Source organism: Eptesicus fuscus, chromosome 20 (genome assembly GCF_027574615.1).
Source record: "Eptesicus fuscus isolate TK198812 chromosome 20, DD_ASM_mEF_20220401, whole genome shotgun sequence".
Classification (NCBI taxonomy): Eukaryota; Metazoa; Chordata; class Mammalia; order Chiroptera; family Vespertilionidae; genus Eptesicus; species Eptesicus fuscus.
This window is the reverse complement of record NC_072492.1, coordinates 42,335,647-42,353,950: the sequence shown is the minus strand read 5'-3', so window position 1 is coordinate 42,353,950 and position 18,304 is coordinate 42,335,647. Positions and strand designations below refer to the sequence as shown.

At 46.0% G+C, this 18,304-nt stretch overlaps 1 protein-coding gene across 1 annotated transcript; it reads left to right on the top strand.

The window, feature by feature from the left end:
- Positions 1-4,714: 4,714 nt before the first annotated feature.
- CWC25 (CWC25 spliceosome associated protein homolog) lies at positions 4,715-18,164 on the top strand. The gene is made up of 10 exons (XM_008153786.3): positions 4,715-4,890; positions 7,260-7,432; positions 9,877-10,113; positions 10,722-10,791; positions 11,488-11,615; positions 12,257-12,320; positions 12,944-13,155; positions 13,804-13,902; positions 16,103-16,264; positions 16,995-18,164. The coding sequence occupies exons 1-10, from the start codon at positions 4,873-4,875 to the stop codon at positions 17,107-17,109; spliced, it is 1,278 nt and encodes a 425-aa protein (XP_008152008.2). The 5' UTR covers positions 4,715-4,872; the 3' UTR covers positions 17,110-18,164.
- Positions 18,165-18,304: the final 140 nt, after the last annotated feature.

The following is an 18,304-nucleotide window of genomic DNA, read 5'->3' as shown; positions in this document are numbered from 1 at the left end:
GGGGGTGGGGGGGTGGGGAGACTCGTTTCTCTATTCTCAGCTTTTCTCCCCAGTGGAGAGGAGGTGAGAGGAGAAAGTGCATCTCAGGTTTGTGCCTTTACACTCCATGCCAACCAGTGCCAGCTTGTTGCACGCTATTCTGCCTCAGTTCTCCCTTGCCAGTGTGATGAGGAACCACCACACTACCCAGCCCTCAACAATTGTCCCCCAGACATCCGCAGGGCTGGGTCAGAGCTGGCTACCGTTTCCATCAAGAATGGAGCAAGCGGGGTGGCCACAGGGATGGGCCGTTGGTTGCCCTAAAAGGATTTCCTGAATTTCCTGAGAGTAATCCCATCCAAAAGAACTGACATTGTCCTTCTCCTTCCACCTTTCAATTCAGAGGCAGGGCAGGAACAAGGTGAAACCTGGAGTGCTTTTTTAATCCAAGGATTCTGACACAGTAATACTGTGCTTGTGGACACTTTCCCTACAAACGCGATGTCAGTTTCCCTTCCAGCTACTCTCCAGGCCATTTTTTTCGTGTGCTTCAGCCCAGTTTATGGGTGGCCAGGGGAGAAGCCAAAGCGGATGATGGATACAAAAGAAGGTGGGGCTTTAGAACACAAAGCTTGCCAGTACTCTGGTGTGGGTGGAACCTAATTATTTTGAGTCACCACGAGTGGACGAGGACAAATAAAACAGGTCCAGGGGTATAGCTCAGGGGATAGAGCATTTGACTGCAGATCAAGAGGTCCCTGGTTCAAGTCCGGGTGCCCCCTTCCCATTGTTTTTTCACTTCCATTATAAGTACTATAAATACCCCTCAACTCCCAGCCACAAAGTTACTAGAGAAGGCAATGAACTCTCATGTCCTGAAATACTAGTAGTTCCTCTACATTCCAAATGACCAGTTAGGAGAGACCGGTGGAACATCTGTTGGGATTCAATTAAGACACGGTATGTCATCCCAATAAATTCAATAAAGTAAAAATAAAAGGACACAGTTCCTTAGGAAGTTCTAAATCTAAGATTAAGTCAGAGCTGCGAACACAAATTTAGCAATCTGATGTATGAGAGTAAAGATAAAGGCATTCATACAACATGCATTTTATGAGAGCATGCGAGGCCATAGTGAATTAAAAAATGAGCCTTTCCCAAGCCGGTTTGGCTCAGTGGATAGAGCGTTGGCCTGTGGACTGAAGGGTCCTGGGTTCGATTCTGGTCAAGGTCACATTCCCGGGTTGTAGGCTCCATCCCCAGTAGGGGGCATGCAGGAGGCAGTCAATCAATGATTCTCTCTCATCATTGATGTTGCTATCTCTCCCTCTCCTTTTCTCTCTGAAATCAATAAAAATGTATTTTTAAAAAATGAGCCTGGCTCAGTGGTTGAGTGTTGACCCATGAACCAAGAGGTCACTGGTTTGATTTCTGGTCAGGGCACATGCCCAGGTTGTGGGCTTGGTCCCCAGTAGGGGGTGTGCAGGAGACACCCCGATCAATGATGTTTCTCATTTCATCAGTGTTCATCCCTGTCCTTGGGAAGCTTTCAGTGTGGTGAAAGTTGACACATTCACACACAGCTGTCAGAGGAACACCATTTCTTTGTATCTCAAGAAAGAGATATCTTTTGAAAATACCCACCTTTTCTAGACCTAATTTCAAACTGAAGCTATCCTACAATTTGAAGGGATATTTCTGTCTAATCTGAAAAGTATTATTAACTGGTTGCTCATGTAACTGCATAATCCCCTTTCTACAGGGTTAGTGGCACTGTCTTCTTAGTTCTTAGAATGGAACAGATATCCACTCTGGCAGAAAAGGAGTCTATGGGAGGGTAGTGGGGACTCACAGTGTTGATGGAAAGCTGGAAAAGCTAACTCAGATAGCAGCTAACTATGCGGGACTGCCAAGCAGGGAAATCCAGCTCAGGTCACGACCCTGGAAGTGTCCACTGTTGGTGCCACCAACCCTGGGCTCTCCTCACTACGCCATGCCTATTGTTCCAGCTGCTCTTGCATCTTCAAGACAATTCCTCAGGTTTAAAAACATGCCTAGTGGAATCATTTGATTGACTGAGCTGTGGTCTGATGCATGTGCTGATTCATGCCAGGTAAGGGAGGAGGGAGTGCTGCCTCACCAAGTTTGACAACACAGGGCACTCCCCCAGAATTGGAGGAGTGTTTCAGAGCAAAAATGAATATGTCATCACAACACCTTTCCTCCTCGAAGGAACCATTAAAGAGAGAGAGTGATGATTTCCAGTTCCAGCAGTCAAGGATTTCCATTCTTGCACCCCTTTATTTCCCATTTGCTAAAATATCAAAATTTTGTATGAAATAATGTTTACATTATCATGATCATTTAAATACTAATTATATTGAGTCAGTCTATATGTACTCTGATAGTATTTCCTTCCTTAAAATTTTTTTCCCTGAAGATAATTACCTCATTTTTTATTTGCATATATTTCTTGGTGCCTATTGACAATTATTTTCAAATTCAATAGCCTCACAGAAGTATTCACCTGGTTCAAACCTACCAAATTAATTTTTTCTTTTATTTAATATTTTTAAAATATATTTTTTGTTGATTTCAGAGAGGAAGGGAGAGGAGAGAGAGATAGAAACATCAATGATGAGAGAGAATCATTGATTGGCTGCCTCCTGCACAGCCCCCCCCCCGCCCCCCATTGCGGATTGAGCCGAAACCCCGACATGTGCCCCACCCATGTGCCTCAATGCTCAACCACTGAGCCACACCGGCTGAGCCTTTTTTTTTTTTAATCAAAGAGAGCAGACATATCTAGCTAGTGTTTAATAATATTCTATTTGTTTTCCATTCTATTTATGGCAAGTGATACTGATTTTCTCTTAAGTAAAAGCTTTATTGATATAATTCACACATGATGAGGGAGAGGTCCAGAACAATGTCTAGATGGAGAAATGGTGGTAATAGGGGAGAAGAATAGCTGGACTGGGGGAGTAAGGATAGGGGAGATAATGAGTTCAGTTTTAGTATCTTCCAGATATTCCACTGAAAATGCCTAATAGCCAGGCTTAAAACCCCGGAACTTGAAAGAGATACGACTGGAGATGATGAATTTGGGACTCACCAGCACAGCTGATAACTGAAAGCCCTGTGTGTTGATGAGGTCTCCCAGGGAGAGAACTGCGTGTGAAAAGAACTAAAAAAAAAAAAAAAAAAGAAAAGACCTAAAACAGAACCTAAGATGCAGGATGATGAAGAAAAACATGATCCCTGCTGAAACTGGTTTGGCTCAGTGGATAGAGCGTAGGCCTGCGGACTCAAGGGTCCCAGGTTCGATTCCGGTCAAGGGCATGTACCTTGGTTGCGGGCACATCCCCAGTAGGGGGTGTGCAGGAGGCAGCTGATCGATGTTTCTCTCTCATCGATGTTTCTAACTCTCTATCCCTCTCTCTTCCTCTCTGTAAAAAATCAATAAAATATATTAAAAAAAAAAAAGAAAAAAAAAAAAAGAAAAACATGATCCCTGTGAAAAGTGTTTCCAAAGGAGGGGGTGTCCTCAACACCAAAGGCTCAGGGTGATCAAGATGAGGATGAATGTGTCATTTATTTTTTTCATTTATTGATTTTAGGAATGGAGGGAGAGAGAGACATCAACTTGTTGTTCCACTTACTTATGCATTTACTGGTTGATACTTGTATGTGGCCTTGACGGGGGATCGAACCCACAACCTTGGCTTATCAGGATGCGATGTTCTAACCAACAGATACCTGGCCAGGAATAATTTGATTTAAATACAGGGGCATTACTTAAAATCTTGGGAAGACTAGTTGAGTGGGAGGGGTGACATTAAGCAGATGAAGTGGAGGCATCTTGTCTTCTGAGTGGAGACAACTCATTTCAAGTTTGTTAGGACGGAGAAGAGAGTGCAGTAGCAGCTGGGGGAGAGATGGGCCCTTCTTACTTTTTTAAAAAAGGATCAATTGAACGAATCTAAAATGCTAATGATAAAGAGCCAATACGAAGGGAGACCCAGGAGAGAGGAAGAACTAGAGGAATACCAGGCGTGAGGGGTGGCATCCAGAGTGGAATTTTGCTCCCCAAGCAAGGAATCCCTCTTCCATAGCAAACTAAGGGAAAGGAAATGGGGAAGCTGGCAGATTCCGAAGGTTTGGTGCAGGGTGGGCGATGGAATTTCGGTTTGATTGTTTTTACTTAATCTCCATCAAGTAGATGTGACTTAAGGCAGTCGGCGCTGTGTCGAGGTTTGAGGAGAGTGCGGTTTTTAAAAAATCCTTTATTTACTTTTATTTTTTATTGTTTAAAGTATTACATACGTCTCCTTTTCCCCCGATTGACATCCCCCCCCCCCGCCCCCCTGAGAGTGCAGGTTTGAAAAGCCGTTTGGAAAACCGGGATGTGTGGGGGAGGTGCAGGGGCCAGGCTGCCAGAGCTGGTCCACGCTGGGGCCTCCCTCGGAGACACCCAGGTCAGCTCCGAGAGGGACGCCGCGGCGCGCTGCCATGACAACCGAACTGCTGGGCGAGGCCTACAAGCAATGTAACGACTACAGCAGCGGCGCCTGCACGCACCTATCGGGTTAGTAGATGTGGCGCCAACCCGAGGACCGCGGGCGCCGCGACCTGAGGGCCTGGAACTGCAAAACTACCCGTGACGCTCCTGCTACGTTGCGTCACAGGGTAACAAACGTCATCACCCCGCGACGCCGTCGCCGTATTTGAACGCTCTCCCGGAAGTGGAATGTAGATCCGGCTGTGAAAGTGGCAGCCGGTGGCCCCCGAGAACAGACGTGGGGAGGTCGCACCTGAACTGTTTCTCTACGTTTCCTCTGGATCCTTCCTGAGTCTTCCAGGTCCACGGAGTGAGGAAACGTCTCCACCATCATGGGAGGCGGAGACCTGGTAAGTGAGGGAGGCCTCGGCCGGGAGGACTGAGGCGGGAGACGGGCCGGGGCTCCGGACGGAAATTGGTGGGAGTGGGTAACCCTGGCAACGCAGCCTCGCTTTCTCGGGGGTGAAGTGTGTGTGTGTGTGTGTGTGTCGTAGCCCTGGAGAGGGGACGGATCGCTAAGGCCACGAAAGGACTGAGCGGAGGCTTGGGGAGGCGTGCCAGGTGTGTCCCCAATGGTGGCAGGTGTTGTTGGTGTGTTTGTTAGGGGGGCCCTCTTGGCTGGAAATTCCGGGGGACAGGGGTTGAAGTCACGGGTAGGAAAGAAGGCAGATATCGAGGACAGGTCACGCAGGCATTATTCTGTATGTCTTGTCTTGGGACACATCTGTCTTTCTCAGCTGGGAGTTCAGAGCGACGTCCTGGGCTGTAGTAGGCGTGGTTTATGCCCCATTCTTTCCCTTGAGCCATGTCCTGGGTCCATTTTAAGCCTGAAGGGATCTTCGTGTCCACCTTTTCCGTTTCTCCTTCAGTGCTGCATTCTTACCTATAGTGTCAGTTTTCTCCTGAATTTATAGCACTTAATATACGTTAAGTGGCAATTGCTCTTAAACAGAATAGTTCATTTGTAGGGGGCTGAGGCCCTAAATTGGGCAGTGACCCACAAGAGCTTGGTGCAACATCAGAAAAATGCTAACTTCTTGAAAGTTTAGTTAATCGAATCAGCAAATCAATTAAGTCACCTGTCCAGGAGCTGTAAGAGTTTCAATACTCCATCAAGGTTCCTCGAATTTGTGTATTCTTCGGAAAACTGCATTTAGAGACAGGAAAGCTCTTTTTAATGGAAAATGCAAATTAAAAAAATATTGTTGAAAGTATTACATATGTCCTCCTTTTCCCCCCATTAACTCCCTTCAGCCCCCACCGCCCCAGGCTTTCACCACCTAATTGTATGTGGAACAGGAAAGCTCTAATCCAGGGTTTCCCAGCCTCAGTGCTATTGACATTCAAGGGTGAATATTTCTTTGTTGTGTGTGTGTGTGTGTGTGTGTGTGTGTGTGTGTGTGTGTGTTCCTGTGCATTGTAGGATGTTTACCAGCATCCCTGGCTTCTAGCCACTAGTACCACCCTTCTCCCCCAATTGTGCAAACAAAATGTCTCCAGACAGTGCCTCCTCATCAGCTTACACTCCATCTCCAGCCACAGTGAATTGTTTGTGCTATATTCTTTCTCACCACTGTGCCTTCACCTGTGTGTGCTATTCTGTTTGGAAATCCTGTAAATATTTCTCTCTTCTCCGCGTCCAGCGCGGCTAGACAGAGGTACGGTTCCTGAGTAGGGGCTGCTGGGGATTGAGAAAATGAAAGAAAGAGACAGACACAGAGATGGAAGGAAAAAGCTGGGGCCGGGTGGGACCACTGTCCTCTGATGGAGAGACAGGGACCCGGAGCCAATACAGCGTGTTTATTTTATACAGCAAAAACCAGGAAGTTTTACTAAAGATCAAGACAAAGGAGATTATGTGCATTCTTGAGTGAGCCCGAGTCTTCTTCATTCCTGATGCTTGGCTGGATTTAGATAAGGAAACCCACCTCCTGGCGCCTGGACTGAAGGTCCAGCTGACAACACTCCTGCCTCTGGCAAGGCGTGTTTCCAGGATGTGGCTCTCACCACTGGATTCAGCTGACAGTAATTAAAGAAATGCTCATGTGCCTTCCCAGGCGCTCTCTACAAAATCCTACCCTGCCTCCCCTCTTCCTACATTATCAGGTTAATTTATAATTGTTCTGAGATGCCATTTCTTCCAGGAAACCTTCCCTGATTGGGAAAGCTGGACAAGAGCAGTGGCTCTTGGGGAGGATGGAGAGGAGAAGGATGAAGGGTAGGGGGAGATCAGAACCAAGGGGAGATTCCTGGGAAGGAAGGTTGGAAGAGGTACTCGATTGGCTTGTAAACCATGCAAGTGTAAGGCAGGTTAAGTGAGCTGAAGGAAAAGAAGGCTGTGTTCATAAGAATGAATGTTGCTTTACAGAGTCTATACTTTTCCATCTCCTTGCCCCATTCCTCCTATATTGTCATCACCAACCCTCACTTCAGACATAGCCAATGGAAGTCAGATTTATATGCATTTCAGGCTAAAAGGATTAGAAGGGAATTCAGGAAGGGCCTTTTTTTATCCTGAAGCTTTATGCACTTGACCAAAAACCCCCTGGTGTGTGAGAGATTGTGGGTGCCAACCTTGTCATTGTTAAAGGCAGTCTTGACCTTACATACGCCTGCCTTGGTGTGGTTAGGGTACAGAGGGGCTGGGGGGGCAGGGCCAGTTATATTCACTGCCCATACACTCCCTGAACTGTTTTCTCCCTCCTTTCAATTACCACAGAACCTGAAGAAGAGCTGGCACCCGCAGACACTCCGCAATGTGGAGAAAGTGTGGAAGGCTGAGCAGAAGCATGAGGCTGAGCGGAAGAAGATTGAGGAGCTTCAGCGGGAGTTGCGGGAGGAGAGGGCCAGGGAGGAGATGCAGCGCTACGCGGAGGATGTTGGCGCTGTCAAGTAAGCCAGGAGCTGCGGGTGGGCGTTGGGGGCTGAGGGGGTCCTGCTGTGTAGGGAGCTGCAGGCTGCCCCGCAGGGGCAGCATCTGGCTGTTGCACAATAGCTGGTTACAAGCATGGGTTTTGGAGTCAGACTGACCTGGGTTCTGAGGCTGGCTTTGCATGTTCGGCCTCACCATGTAATTGGGGGCAAGTTTGGGAGCCTTGGTTACCTCACTAGACCCAGGAGAGCGCGAGTTCCCAGTTTCTAAGGTTTGTGGAAGATGGACTGAGATAACATGTAGAGGGCTCGGTGTAGGCCGAGCTCATGGTAGATGGTTGGCAAATAACCACAACTGAGGGTGATTGCTACCACCTGCCTCTCGGCATGTGTCAAGGCCTCGTTCCTGCTTTTGTTTGTTTATATATTGCAGGCTCGTCTTAGGGGGGCAGTGAGGTCTCATGGAAGGAGGTGGATAGTGTGTCTGTCAGTAAAAGCTGTGTGACTGGACAGTCCCACTCGATGTTACGCTGCTTGTTTCCTCTTGTGTAATACAGGACAGGAGTAGCAGATAATAATTACCCTACCCGTCTTGTGAAAGGAGGTGGGAGTAAATGTGTTCTGAGAAAAAATAAGATCATGAAATATGCAGTGCATTTCTAAATCAGAATTGAATACAAGCTACAGTAGACTAAAATTAAGTAATCTATCATCTTTCTTTATTTTTTAAAATATATTTTTATTGATTTCAGAGAGGAAGGGAGAGGGAGAGAGAGAAACATCAATGATGAGAGAGAATCATTGATCGGTTGTTTCCTGCACGCCCCCTACTGGGGATTGAGCCCGAAGCCAGGGCATGTGCCCCTGACTGGAATCGAACCCAGGACCCTTCAGTCCGCAGGCTGGCGCTCTATCCACTGAGCCAAACTGGCTAGGGCCATCTATCATTTTTCTTGTTTATGTCCTCGTGGGCATGTCTCCTGGGTAGTGTGTAGCATGTGTCCCCCCATTTAATTTCATGACAGGAGGATTTGTGACATTCAAGGTTGTGTGCATGTGAGACTTAGTTTCAGTTAATGGAAATGGAATTGTGAAACTGGTTGGGTATCAATTATTCTTATTAGCCCGGCTGGAGTGGCTCAGTGGTTGAGCGTTGACCTATGAACTAGGAGGTTCATAGTTCAGTTCTAGTATATTAAAAAAAAGAAAATGTCCGGCCCTAGCTGGTTTGGCTCAGTGGATAGAGCATTGGTCTGTGGACTGAAGAGTCCCGGGTTTGATTCCAGTCAAGGGCATATGCCTGGGTTGCTGGCTCAATCCCCAGTGTGGGGCGTGCAGGAGGCAGCCGATCAATGATTCTCTCTCATCATTGATATTTCTCTCTCTCTCTCCCTCTCTCTTCCTCTCTGAAATCAATAAAAATATATTTAAAATAAAAAAATAAATGTCCAAAGGCCCTGGCCGGTGTGGTTCAGTTGGTTGAGCGTTGTCCATACGCCAAAAGGTTACTGTTTTGATGCTGGTCAGGGCACATGCCTAGATTGTGGGCTCGATCCCCAGTAGGGAGCATGCAGGAGGCAGCCTATCAATGCTTCACTTTTGCATTGATGTTTCTCTCCCTCTCCCTCTCCCTTCCTCTCTCTCAGAAATCAGTAAAAAAAATATTTTTAAAAATGTCCAAGGATGTAACCAAGAAGACATTCTTTATGCTCATAGTTGTTATATAATCTTAACCAAAAACAAATACACAAAATCATATTCAAAAAACATTTAATTTAATGTTATAGATAATGCTGTTTTGATGAAAATACATTGCTGCTTTCAGTGTGAATGGGGTATTAGCTGCTTTAACATAAGCTTTTATGAATTCAGTGTGCCTTATTGTCTGTTGTATGAGGATTCAGTTTTCTCACCACTTTTTTCTCTCAGAACTATAGGGAAATATTTGTTTGGCATGATACTGGGACATGATTTGGCTCCTCTCTTTGGCTTGAAAGCATAATTTTCTTGCCAGGTTATCTCTGGTCTTTTTTCACCACCTCCATAAATGTAGTGTCACTGCTTGTGCCAATATGACAATGAGCACCAACACACAGTGAACACACTGCATATGCGGCCACTGAAATTGGTCTTGGTAATGAGATTATCAGAATATGCTTGTTTCAGATTATTCTAGAAATGAAAGGATAATTTAAAACTTTGTAGAAGCCCTGGGCAAAGGATCTGTGCCCCAAGTTGAGGAACATAGTTTTCCTCATAAATGGCTTTAGGTGGTGAAAGTGATCTTCGCTAAATGGTAAGCTTCATGCTGGCAGGCACCATTCCTCCCCGGGTGCCATGGGGAGAACTGTGTTAGCCCATCTTAGGTGCCTGTAGAATGAGTGCTGCTCTGACCAGCTGTGGTTATCCATCCTTCGTGCTCAGGTTTTGTGTGTAGGTGTCTACATGTCCTTTTCTTGATCTAGGAAAAAAGAAGAAAAATTGGACTGGATGTACCAGGGTCCTGGTGGGATGGTGAACCGTGATGAGTACTTGCTGGGGCGCCCCATTGACAAGTACGTTTTTGAGAAGATGGAGGAGAAGGAGGCAGGCTGTTCTTCTGAGACGGGACTCCTCCCAGGCTCTATCTTTGCCCCATCGGGTGCCAACTCCCTCCTTGACATGGCCAGCAAGATCCGGGAGGACCCGCTCTTCCTCATCAGGTGCTGAGGAGGGGCTGGGAAGGGGTTCTGTTACAGAGATGCTGCGGAGACGTGTTATTTAGCTTCTCACTTCACAGTCGGTTTCCTCTTAGCTTTTATATATCATGTAAAAGAATTTCTCTCCATTTGGGCTGCTGGATGTTGGGAAGGAGGCTCCATTATGGGTGCCTGGTATAGGCCATATGGGAAGAGATTGGCAAGTGGACCAGACCAGATTTATTCATTTACTGTTGACCCTTAATAAAAAATATGAGGTATAAGCAAGGTGAGAAAGACGGCAGCTTCTTGGGAATTTGGAGATACACGGCAGTCAATTGACACACAGGCTGACCCCGTTTACCTGACTATTTGGGAAGCCTAACAAGAAACACACCACAGGGAACCAGTGTGGACTGTCCTCACAATATTCAGTCCCTTGTGCAGATTTGTATGCAGATTTGGGGAAGGTTTCTGGCTTTCACACCATCATGTAGATTTCAACATAGGACCTGCCTACATGCCTTTCGAAAAAAGATTGCTACATAGAATTGTGGAGAGTGGAATGAGTGACTTAATCTCCTTTCTAAAATAAGTTGTTAAGATTTTTATAATTTTCTCTCTTTCTTTAGGAAGAAAGAGGAAGAGAAAAAAAGAGAGGTATTGAATAATCCTGTGAAAATGAAGAAAATCAAAGAATTGGTAAGTAGTGCATCAGAGCACCAGGAGTATCTTTTAGCTACTTTAACATGAGAACTTCACTCCATTTACTCTTACTTTACGAGAAGGAAAACAATGGCTTTAAAATATTTTGATTTTTAGAGACCTTTTCCTGGTGATTTTATGCAGTCTCAATTTATCAAGCTTAATTAAGCTTGATTTTCTGTTTTATGTCTTTTGGTTGGGAAAGTACCATGTGATGGCATGGTTCCAGAAAAAGAGGGGTATGGGTTATGCCTGTGGAAAGCATGATCATCCAGTGTGTTCAGGAGATCAGGTGGCAGACTTTCTAGGGTCCATGCAGCATTCACATGTTATGTGATTATTTCTTGGATCAGTTGGTAAGGAAAATGTAAAGATTGATCTTTCAGTTCCCACATGCTTTCAATGAAGTTGGAATTCTTTTGACAGATGAATGTGCTAGGCAGTGGGTCCAGGGACTAGTTAAAAACACAGATTCCTAGCCCCACCCACCAGAGATTCTGTTCACTAGTCTGCGGGCATTTGTGTACAACCAGGGGTAAGCCCCTCCGCTGTTGACGGGGCTACTCTGATAATGTCCTGGCCCCTGTAGATCCAGAGGCTTGGAGTCAGGTAGTTTGTGCATAACCCAGTCCACTCAGAGGATTGACAGGGGTCTCAGTAATCTCGTGTGGTTATGTTCTGGGCATTTTCTAGTTGCAAATGAGTCTGGAAAAAAAGGAGAAGAAGAAAAAGAAGGAGAAGAAAAAGAAGCACAAGAAACATAAGCACAGAAGCTCCAGTAGTGATCGTTGCAGCAGTGAGGATGAGCGCAGCTGCGGGAGGTGAGCATGTGGAGGCGGGCCTCCCTCATTGATTCATTCACTCATTCATTCCACAGACACTTCCTGAACGCCTACTCCATGCCGGGAGCTGCCAGGGCCTGAGGTTTCAGTGGTGAACTCAGACACGGGCCCTGTGCCCACAGAGCTGGCCAGCTAGCACTAGAGTTTCTTGGGAGATCTTGGCGTGACCCCATAGCCCTGCGGGTCTTCGGTCAGACAGTCTGGATATGACTTTCATCTCAGCTGGTGATTTCTCCGAGACTGAATCGAGTTTTATGTAGGCTTTTTTTTAATGCTTTAATGGACCCATCTGGGCCCATTCTGTATATCTTCTCTGTGGGAGCAGTCAGCATTGTCACTGCTGACTCACTCTTAGTCCCTGGAATAGCAGCACGAGGTGAGAGGAGAATGTGTTCAGGCATCGGCTGAAAAGCTGGGCCCACGTTTTTTTCACAGGAAACACATGACTGTGCTGATGCATCTTCCAGCAAAGACGGTCCAATGGAGAGACACACTCCCAAGTAAAAGCTGGGAGGTGGGAAAGGTCACCATTGAAGCACGAAGCACATTTCAGCACGAGAGATGTAGACTGGACCTTTTTGCATATTTTTTTTCAATGAGTGTGTGTTTTAATCTTTTAGATCTCAAAAGAAGATGGCAAATTCTTCCTCTGTTTTATCCAAAGTTCCTGGGTATGGTTTACAGGTAAGGACGTGGGCTTTGCAAAGGGAGTGGGACTATTGACAGCCTCTATATCTAAAAGGCTGTCAATGCCAACCTGACAGCCTTTTAGATATAGAGCATTTTTAGCAGCCAATCAAATGTGGGAAGGAGGGAGTTTGAGCAGCTAAGACTGGGGCTGCTGGGGAACAGGCCCATGCGTATCCCTGAGCTGAGGGCCCTCTGAGCAGAGAGGCTAACCCACGAGGGGAGTGTTTAGGCATTCTGTCCATCCCTCTGCAAATAATGTACATGAAATGCATGTATTTTAAGTGTACAGGCTGGTAATGTTTAACAAATGCACACCCCTCTGGATTCCTTCTCTTCCCTCAGTATGTTTAACTTTAGGCCCTGTCCTCCATGCTCTGCCTCTTGCGAGGATCCTCCTTAGGCTGCAGTGAAGAGCCAAGCCAGTGTAGGTGGTTGGGTGGGTACTCTTAAATAATTCTGCAGATAACTTGCCTAAGTTTCGCTGGGAAGGGATTGGTTTACCCACTTGTCTCCTTACAGAACCTCAGTGCTCATTCATTTTCTTGTCTCACTGCATTTTCTCTTGAGCTGCTGGATTTTCCTGGGAATAGCCTTTCTTCCTTTCCTTTATGATATAGATCAGGGACTCCGACCATAGCCAGCGTCTGCAGGGCCCTTTGATGGCTGAGCCAAAAGGAGTGCATGGGTGGAAGAATCACTCCGGGTCCAGGAGCTCCTCCCCCTCCCCTCCCAGACATGCCAGCAAGAAGAGCACCAGAGAAGTAGGGTCCCGGGACAGGAGGTCTCCATCCCCGGGCAGAAGGTCCCGGTCCCCAAGGCCAAGCAAAGCGTGAGTCTTGGAATTCTCTGTGAAATAACCTGTGCGTGCCGGGGGCTGGTCACAACAGGTGATTTGCTTTTGGTGATATCTGTTCATTAATTTTCCCAAATGTCTTTGCTTTGTTACTCCCTTTACATCATTTGCCCTCACCTCAATGTAAAGCCCAGGCCCCTAAAACAACATATTTTTTTAATGTTTTAAAGTGGTTGTAATCCACTTTCTCAAATATATATATACATATTTTATTGATTTCAGAGAGGAAAAGAGAGGGGGAGAGAGAACCATCAATGATGAGAGAGAATCATTGATTGGTTGCCTCCTGCATGCCCCCACCGGGGATCGAGCCCGCAACTCGGGCATGTGCCCTGACCGGGAATCGAATTGTGAACTTCTTGGTTCATAGGTCGATGCTCAACCACTGAGCCATGCTGGCCAGGCTCGAACTACATATTTCCATATTTGGAATCTCCAGAGCAAGTTTAATATCAAATCTTATGTACCTTTATGCCTTTGTTTTCCTTCCACTTCTGCCCTCCGTTTTCTTCAATTTGGATTATAATTCTAACACAGTTAGCTTTTCTGCCATCGTTTGAGGAACGTGATAAAAGCCCTTGTGTTGAAAAAACTTTCTCCTCTCTGCCCTCTGTGCTGTTACAGGCACAACTCTAAGGTAAACAGGAGAGAGAGAGGCCGAACCAGGAGCCCATCACCTAAAAAAGAGGTCTACCAAAGGCGGCACGCACCTGGATACACCCGGTGAGTCAAGAGCCCAGCAGATCAACTTCAGCCCTGCAGGCCTGCGGCTAGGAGCGGTTCACACCTGGGCAGGAGGACAATCTCTATCGCCTTTTTGCCCCACCAGCTTTTTTTCTTCTTCTTGTCAACTTTTAAACGTCTGCCCCTCACCGTGGGAGGCACATTGAAGGGACAAATTGTCTCTCAACATCTGTTAATTCTCTCAGATTTCCATAGAAAAGCTTTTCTTGAGAGCGTGTCCCTTACTTGAGGCATCAGCTGGAAGGGAAGCAGGGGACTCTCCTGAGGGCAGACAGGACTCTGTCTGAGTTGGGTGTGGAGTGGGTCAGACAGAATATAGGCGTGAGCCCTGGGATCCGAGGCTGTGCCCGTGAAAGGCTGTCCGTAGGCGGTGCTGTTGCTCTTAGTAGAAGTTTAGATGAATGAGCAACTTTTATGAACTTCCTTTTACTGCCCCTACAGATTGGCTGCACATTAAAATCACTTGGGAAACTTAAAAAAAAAAAAATCCCATTACCTAACTCAGTGATGGCGAACCTCTGACACGTGTGTCAGTGCCATTTCTGATGACATGCGGCCACTAAGGCGGCCGCATGCCGAGGATGAAACATTTATGTTATTTAAACTATAAATATCATGAAATAATGTTTTTTTCCTCAAAGTGACACACTACCCGAGTTATGCTCGGTTTTTTGGCGAAGTTTGACACACAAAGCTCAAAAGGTTGCCCATCACTGACCTAGCTACACCCCATCATAATCTTTGGGGGCCCAGACATTAGTATTTTGTTGTTGTTGTTGTTAATCCTCACTAGAGGATATTTTTTCATTGAGTTTTAGAGAGAATGGAATGGAGGGGGAGAGACACACAGAGAGAGGGAGAGACACATTGATTGGTTGCCTCCTGCACATGCCCTGATTAGGGCCAGGGATCGAACCTGCAACTGAGGTATGGTATGTGTCCTTGACCGGAATCGAACCTGGGACTCTTTAATCTATGGGCTGACGCTTTATCCACTGAGCCAAACTGGCTAGGGCCAGACATCAGTATTTTTATTTTTTAATATATTTTTAATGATTTCAGAGAGGAAGGGAGAGGGAGAGATAGAAACATCAATGATGAGAGAAACTCATTGATCGGCTGCCTCCTGCACACCCCACACTGGGGATGGAGCCTGCAACTCAGGCATGTGCCCTTGACCGGAATCGAACCCAGGACCCTTCAGTCCCTAGGCGGATGCTCTATCCACTGAGCCAAACCAGCTAGGGCCAGACATCAGTATTTTTAAAGCTCCCTGGTGATTCTGATGTGCAGCCAACGTTGAGAACCACTGAGAGTCTACAACATCTTGTATTCACTATCCTACCTAATAAAATAGTAATATGCAAATTGATTGCTCATTTGCTATGCCCAAGCCACGCCTACCAGCCAATCAGGGTGAGTATGCAAACTATCCAATAAAGATGGCGGTTAATTTGCATACGCTGAGGGAGGGAGGAGTGAAGACTGAAGACAAATTAGAAGGAAGAGGGAGGAAAAGCGGAAAGCTAGGTGGCTGCCAGAGGGAAAGCCCGGCGGGGCGGAGACGGCAGCAGCAGCCCGTGGGTGCAGGCGCAGCTGCTGCAACAGCGGTGGCCGCTTATAGGATTCTTCCTGCAAATGGGCTACTAGTGTTGTTAGAAGAGAGGTGGACCCTAGGTCCCTTTTAACTATTAATTGCCTGATTCTCTAAGTTTCCAGGGAACAGAAACTTCTAAAAAAAAGTTTATTTTAAAATATATTTTTATTGATTTCAGAGAGGAAGGGAGAGGGAAAGGGAGGTAGAAACATCAATGATGAGAATCATTGATCAGCTGCCTCCTGCACACCCCTTATTGGGGATCAAGCCCACAACACTGGCATGTGCCCTTGACTGGAATGGAACCGGGGACCCTTCAGTTCGCAGGCCAATGTTCTATCCACTGAGCAAAACTGGCTAGGGCTAAAAAGATTTATTTTTGACTGGTAACTTCCCGCCTGACCAAGCAAGGTATTTGGAAGGAAAGAAACTCATCCTGAGTTTGACAATAGGTTAGGCATGTCTGTGGAAAGAGCAGTGAGGTGTAAACCTGAGGTCCTACCTGATTCCTGTTCTCCCGGAGGTGGTTCCTGTTTGTTAGGAGAGAAGTAGACATGTTGGGATGGTTTTTGTGTTCAACAGAAAGCTCTCATCAGAGGAACTTGAGCGAAAACGGCAAGAAATGATGGAAAATGCCAAGTGGCGGGAGGAAGAGAGACTGAACATCCTTAAGAAGCACGCTAAGGACGAGGAAAGGGAGCAGAGGCTGGAGAAGCTGGACTCTCGGGACGGGAAGTTTATCCAGTGAGTGCATCTTCTTCCTGCCCAATGGCTTTCGTTCGTAGCGATGGTCCCAAGAAGGCAGCTGGGCAGCTGGTCCATTCCTTGTGCTCCCAGTATTTCTGTGTCTGTGTAGAGGGAACATGGAGCTCAGTCTCCACACCATCTTTGTTACCACTCGTAGCTTCTGGCCAGAGCTGGCCAGAGAGTAGGATGTTTTTAATTTGAGGGGAGGAGAGGTGAATTGGTATTTTCTTTTTTTTTTTTTTTTAATATATTTTATTGATTTTTTACAGAGAGGAAGAGAGAGGGATAGAGAGTTAGAAACATCGACGAGAGAGAAACATCGATCAGCTGCCTCCTGCACACCCCCTACTGGGGATGTGCCCGCAACCAAGGTACATGCCCTTGACCGGAATCGAACCCGGGACCTTTGAGTCCGCAGGCCGACGCTCTATCCACTGAGCCAAACCGGTTTCGGCTGAATTGGTATTTTCATTGAATCTCCTTTTAAATAAGAATTCATGGCTGAGGAAGTCTTTTTTCCAGTGAGGCTTTGACTATTTTCCAAAACAGATAAATTTTCCCTTTGAATCTGGTTTAAATAACTGAGTTCCAGATGGAGGCAAAAGTAATATATGTGGGCTTAAAAGATGATGTGTTTTTACAGCTGTTTTGTGGCTAGCAACCTGTTTCTTTTAATTTTGCTAGTTGACACGTTTGTCACTTACATTCATCTGTCTTCTCTCCGTAGGCGCATGAAGCTAGAGAGTGCATCCACCTCCTCCCTGGAGGATCGGGTGAAGCGCAATATCTACTCTTTACAGAGGACCTCAGTAGCCCTGGAGAAGAACTTTATGAAAAGATGAAACCATCCTCTCTTGCCGATTTTCCTGAATTTTCCAGGGAAGCTGCTGACCCCTTAAAAATTCTCTTTATAAGAGTTCAAGTGACTTCTTCCACAGATGTCAAACCACCACTGTTCAAAGTGACTGTCCTCCGTGGATCCTGAAACAGCTACTTCCTTTGAGAAGTAGTGTGACTTGCATTATGGGACCCTCAGCAGCTTTTGCTGGGTGCAGAGTGGGTTTTGACTGTTTTTAGTGGTGGGCACTGGACCATCTAGGTGTGAGCACTCCTGCCACTCTGGAGGGCTGCTTCCTGTGGTTGTGATTCGTATTATGCCACTTTCCTCCCACTTGTGTGAACACACCTATTCCACCTCCTCAGCATATACCAGTCCTTCTAGAAACCCCATCCAGAGTCACTGAGATAGCGTGTGCTTACTAGGGTAAATGAACATGGACTTGATTTCGTCGATAGGTGACAGGATGATAGCAGGTTAGGGCGGAGCCAAGGGAGTGACAAAAAACCTGGAAGGGGAAAATGTTTTTAAAGTCCCTAAGTGAACTGTTGGAACCATTGGACTACCTTTCAAACTGTAACAGTATAGTGTGTGTGTACATATATATACAAATGGTAATTTTTACATGCTTTTTAAAAAAAACGTTAGCTTTGTGAGAATATCTTGTTTCGTAAGCGACTTTACTATGTAACTGAACCACATTGTATCTTGTTATTGAGTAATACAGTAAGGCAGGTCAGCTTTTTTCCCCTTTGCAAATCCAGCTAGTTTAGGAGGGGCTGGGTTTATTGATAGGTTCTAGGGTATCCATCCTTTTACACTGCTTAGAGTCTTCGATGTGAGAAGTGCAATGATGAAGTCAAATGATTTTATGAGTCAGGACCAAATTGGCAGTATGCTCCCTGGCTCTTAAAAAATAAATAAAAATGGAAGCTGTTTATATTTTATGGCTTCCTTTTATCATGTAGTAATCCTATTACAATAATTCTAGATTTCCTGAAGTTGTTTGCTACTATTTTTTAGTCAGTTATTAAAAAACCCAAAAAGTTATGGTTCCAATCTCCTGTCTTCTTTCCCTTCTCTGTTCTTTGACCACAAGCCCTCATTTGACCCATGAACTCTTTCATAGGCACTCTTGACCCACACATTAGCTGGGCTATTCCTTTTCTACTCATTCCTAATTCGGCTTAAAACAAATT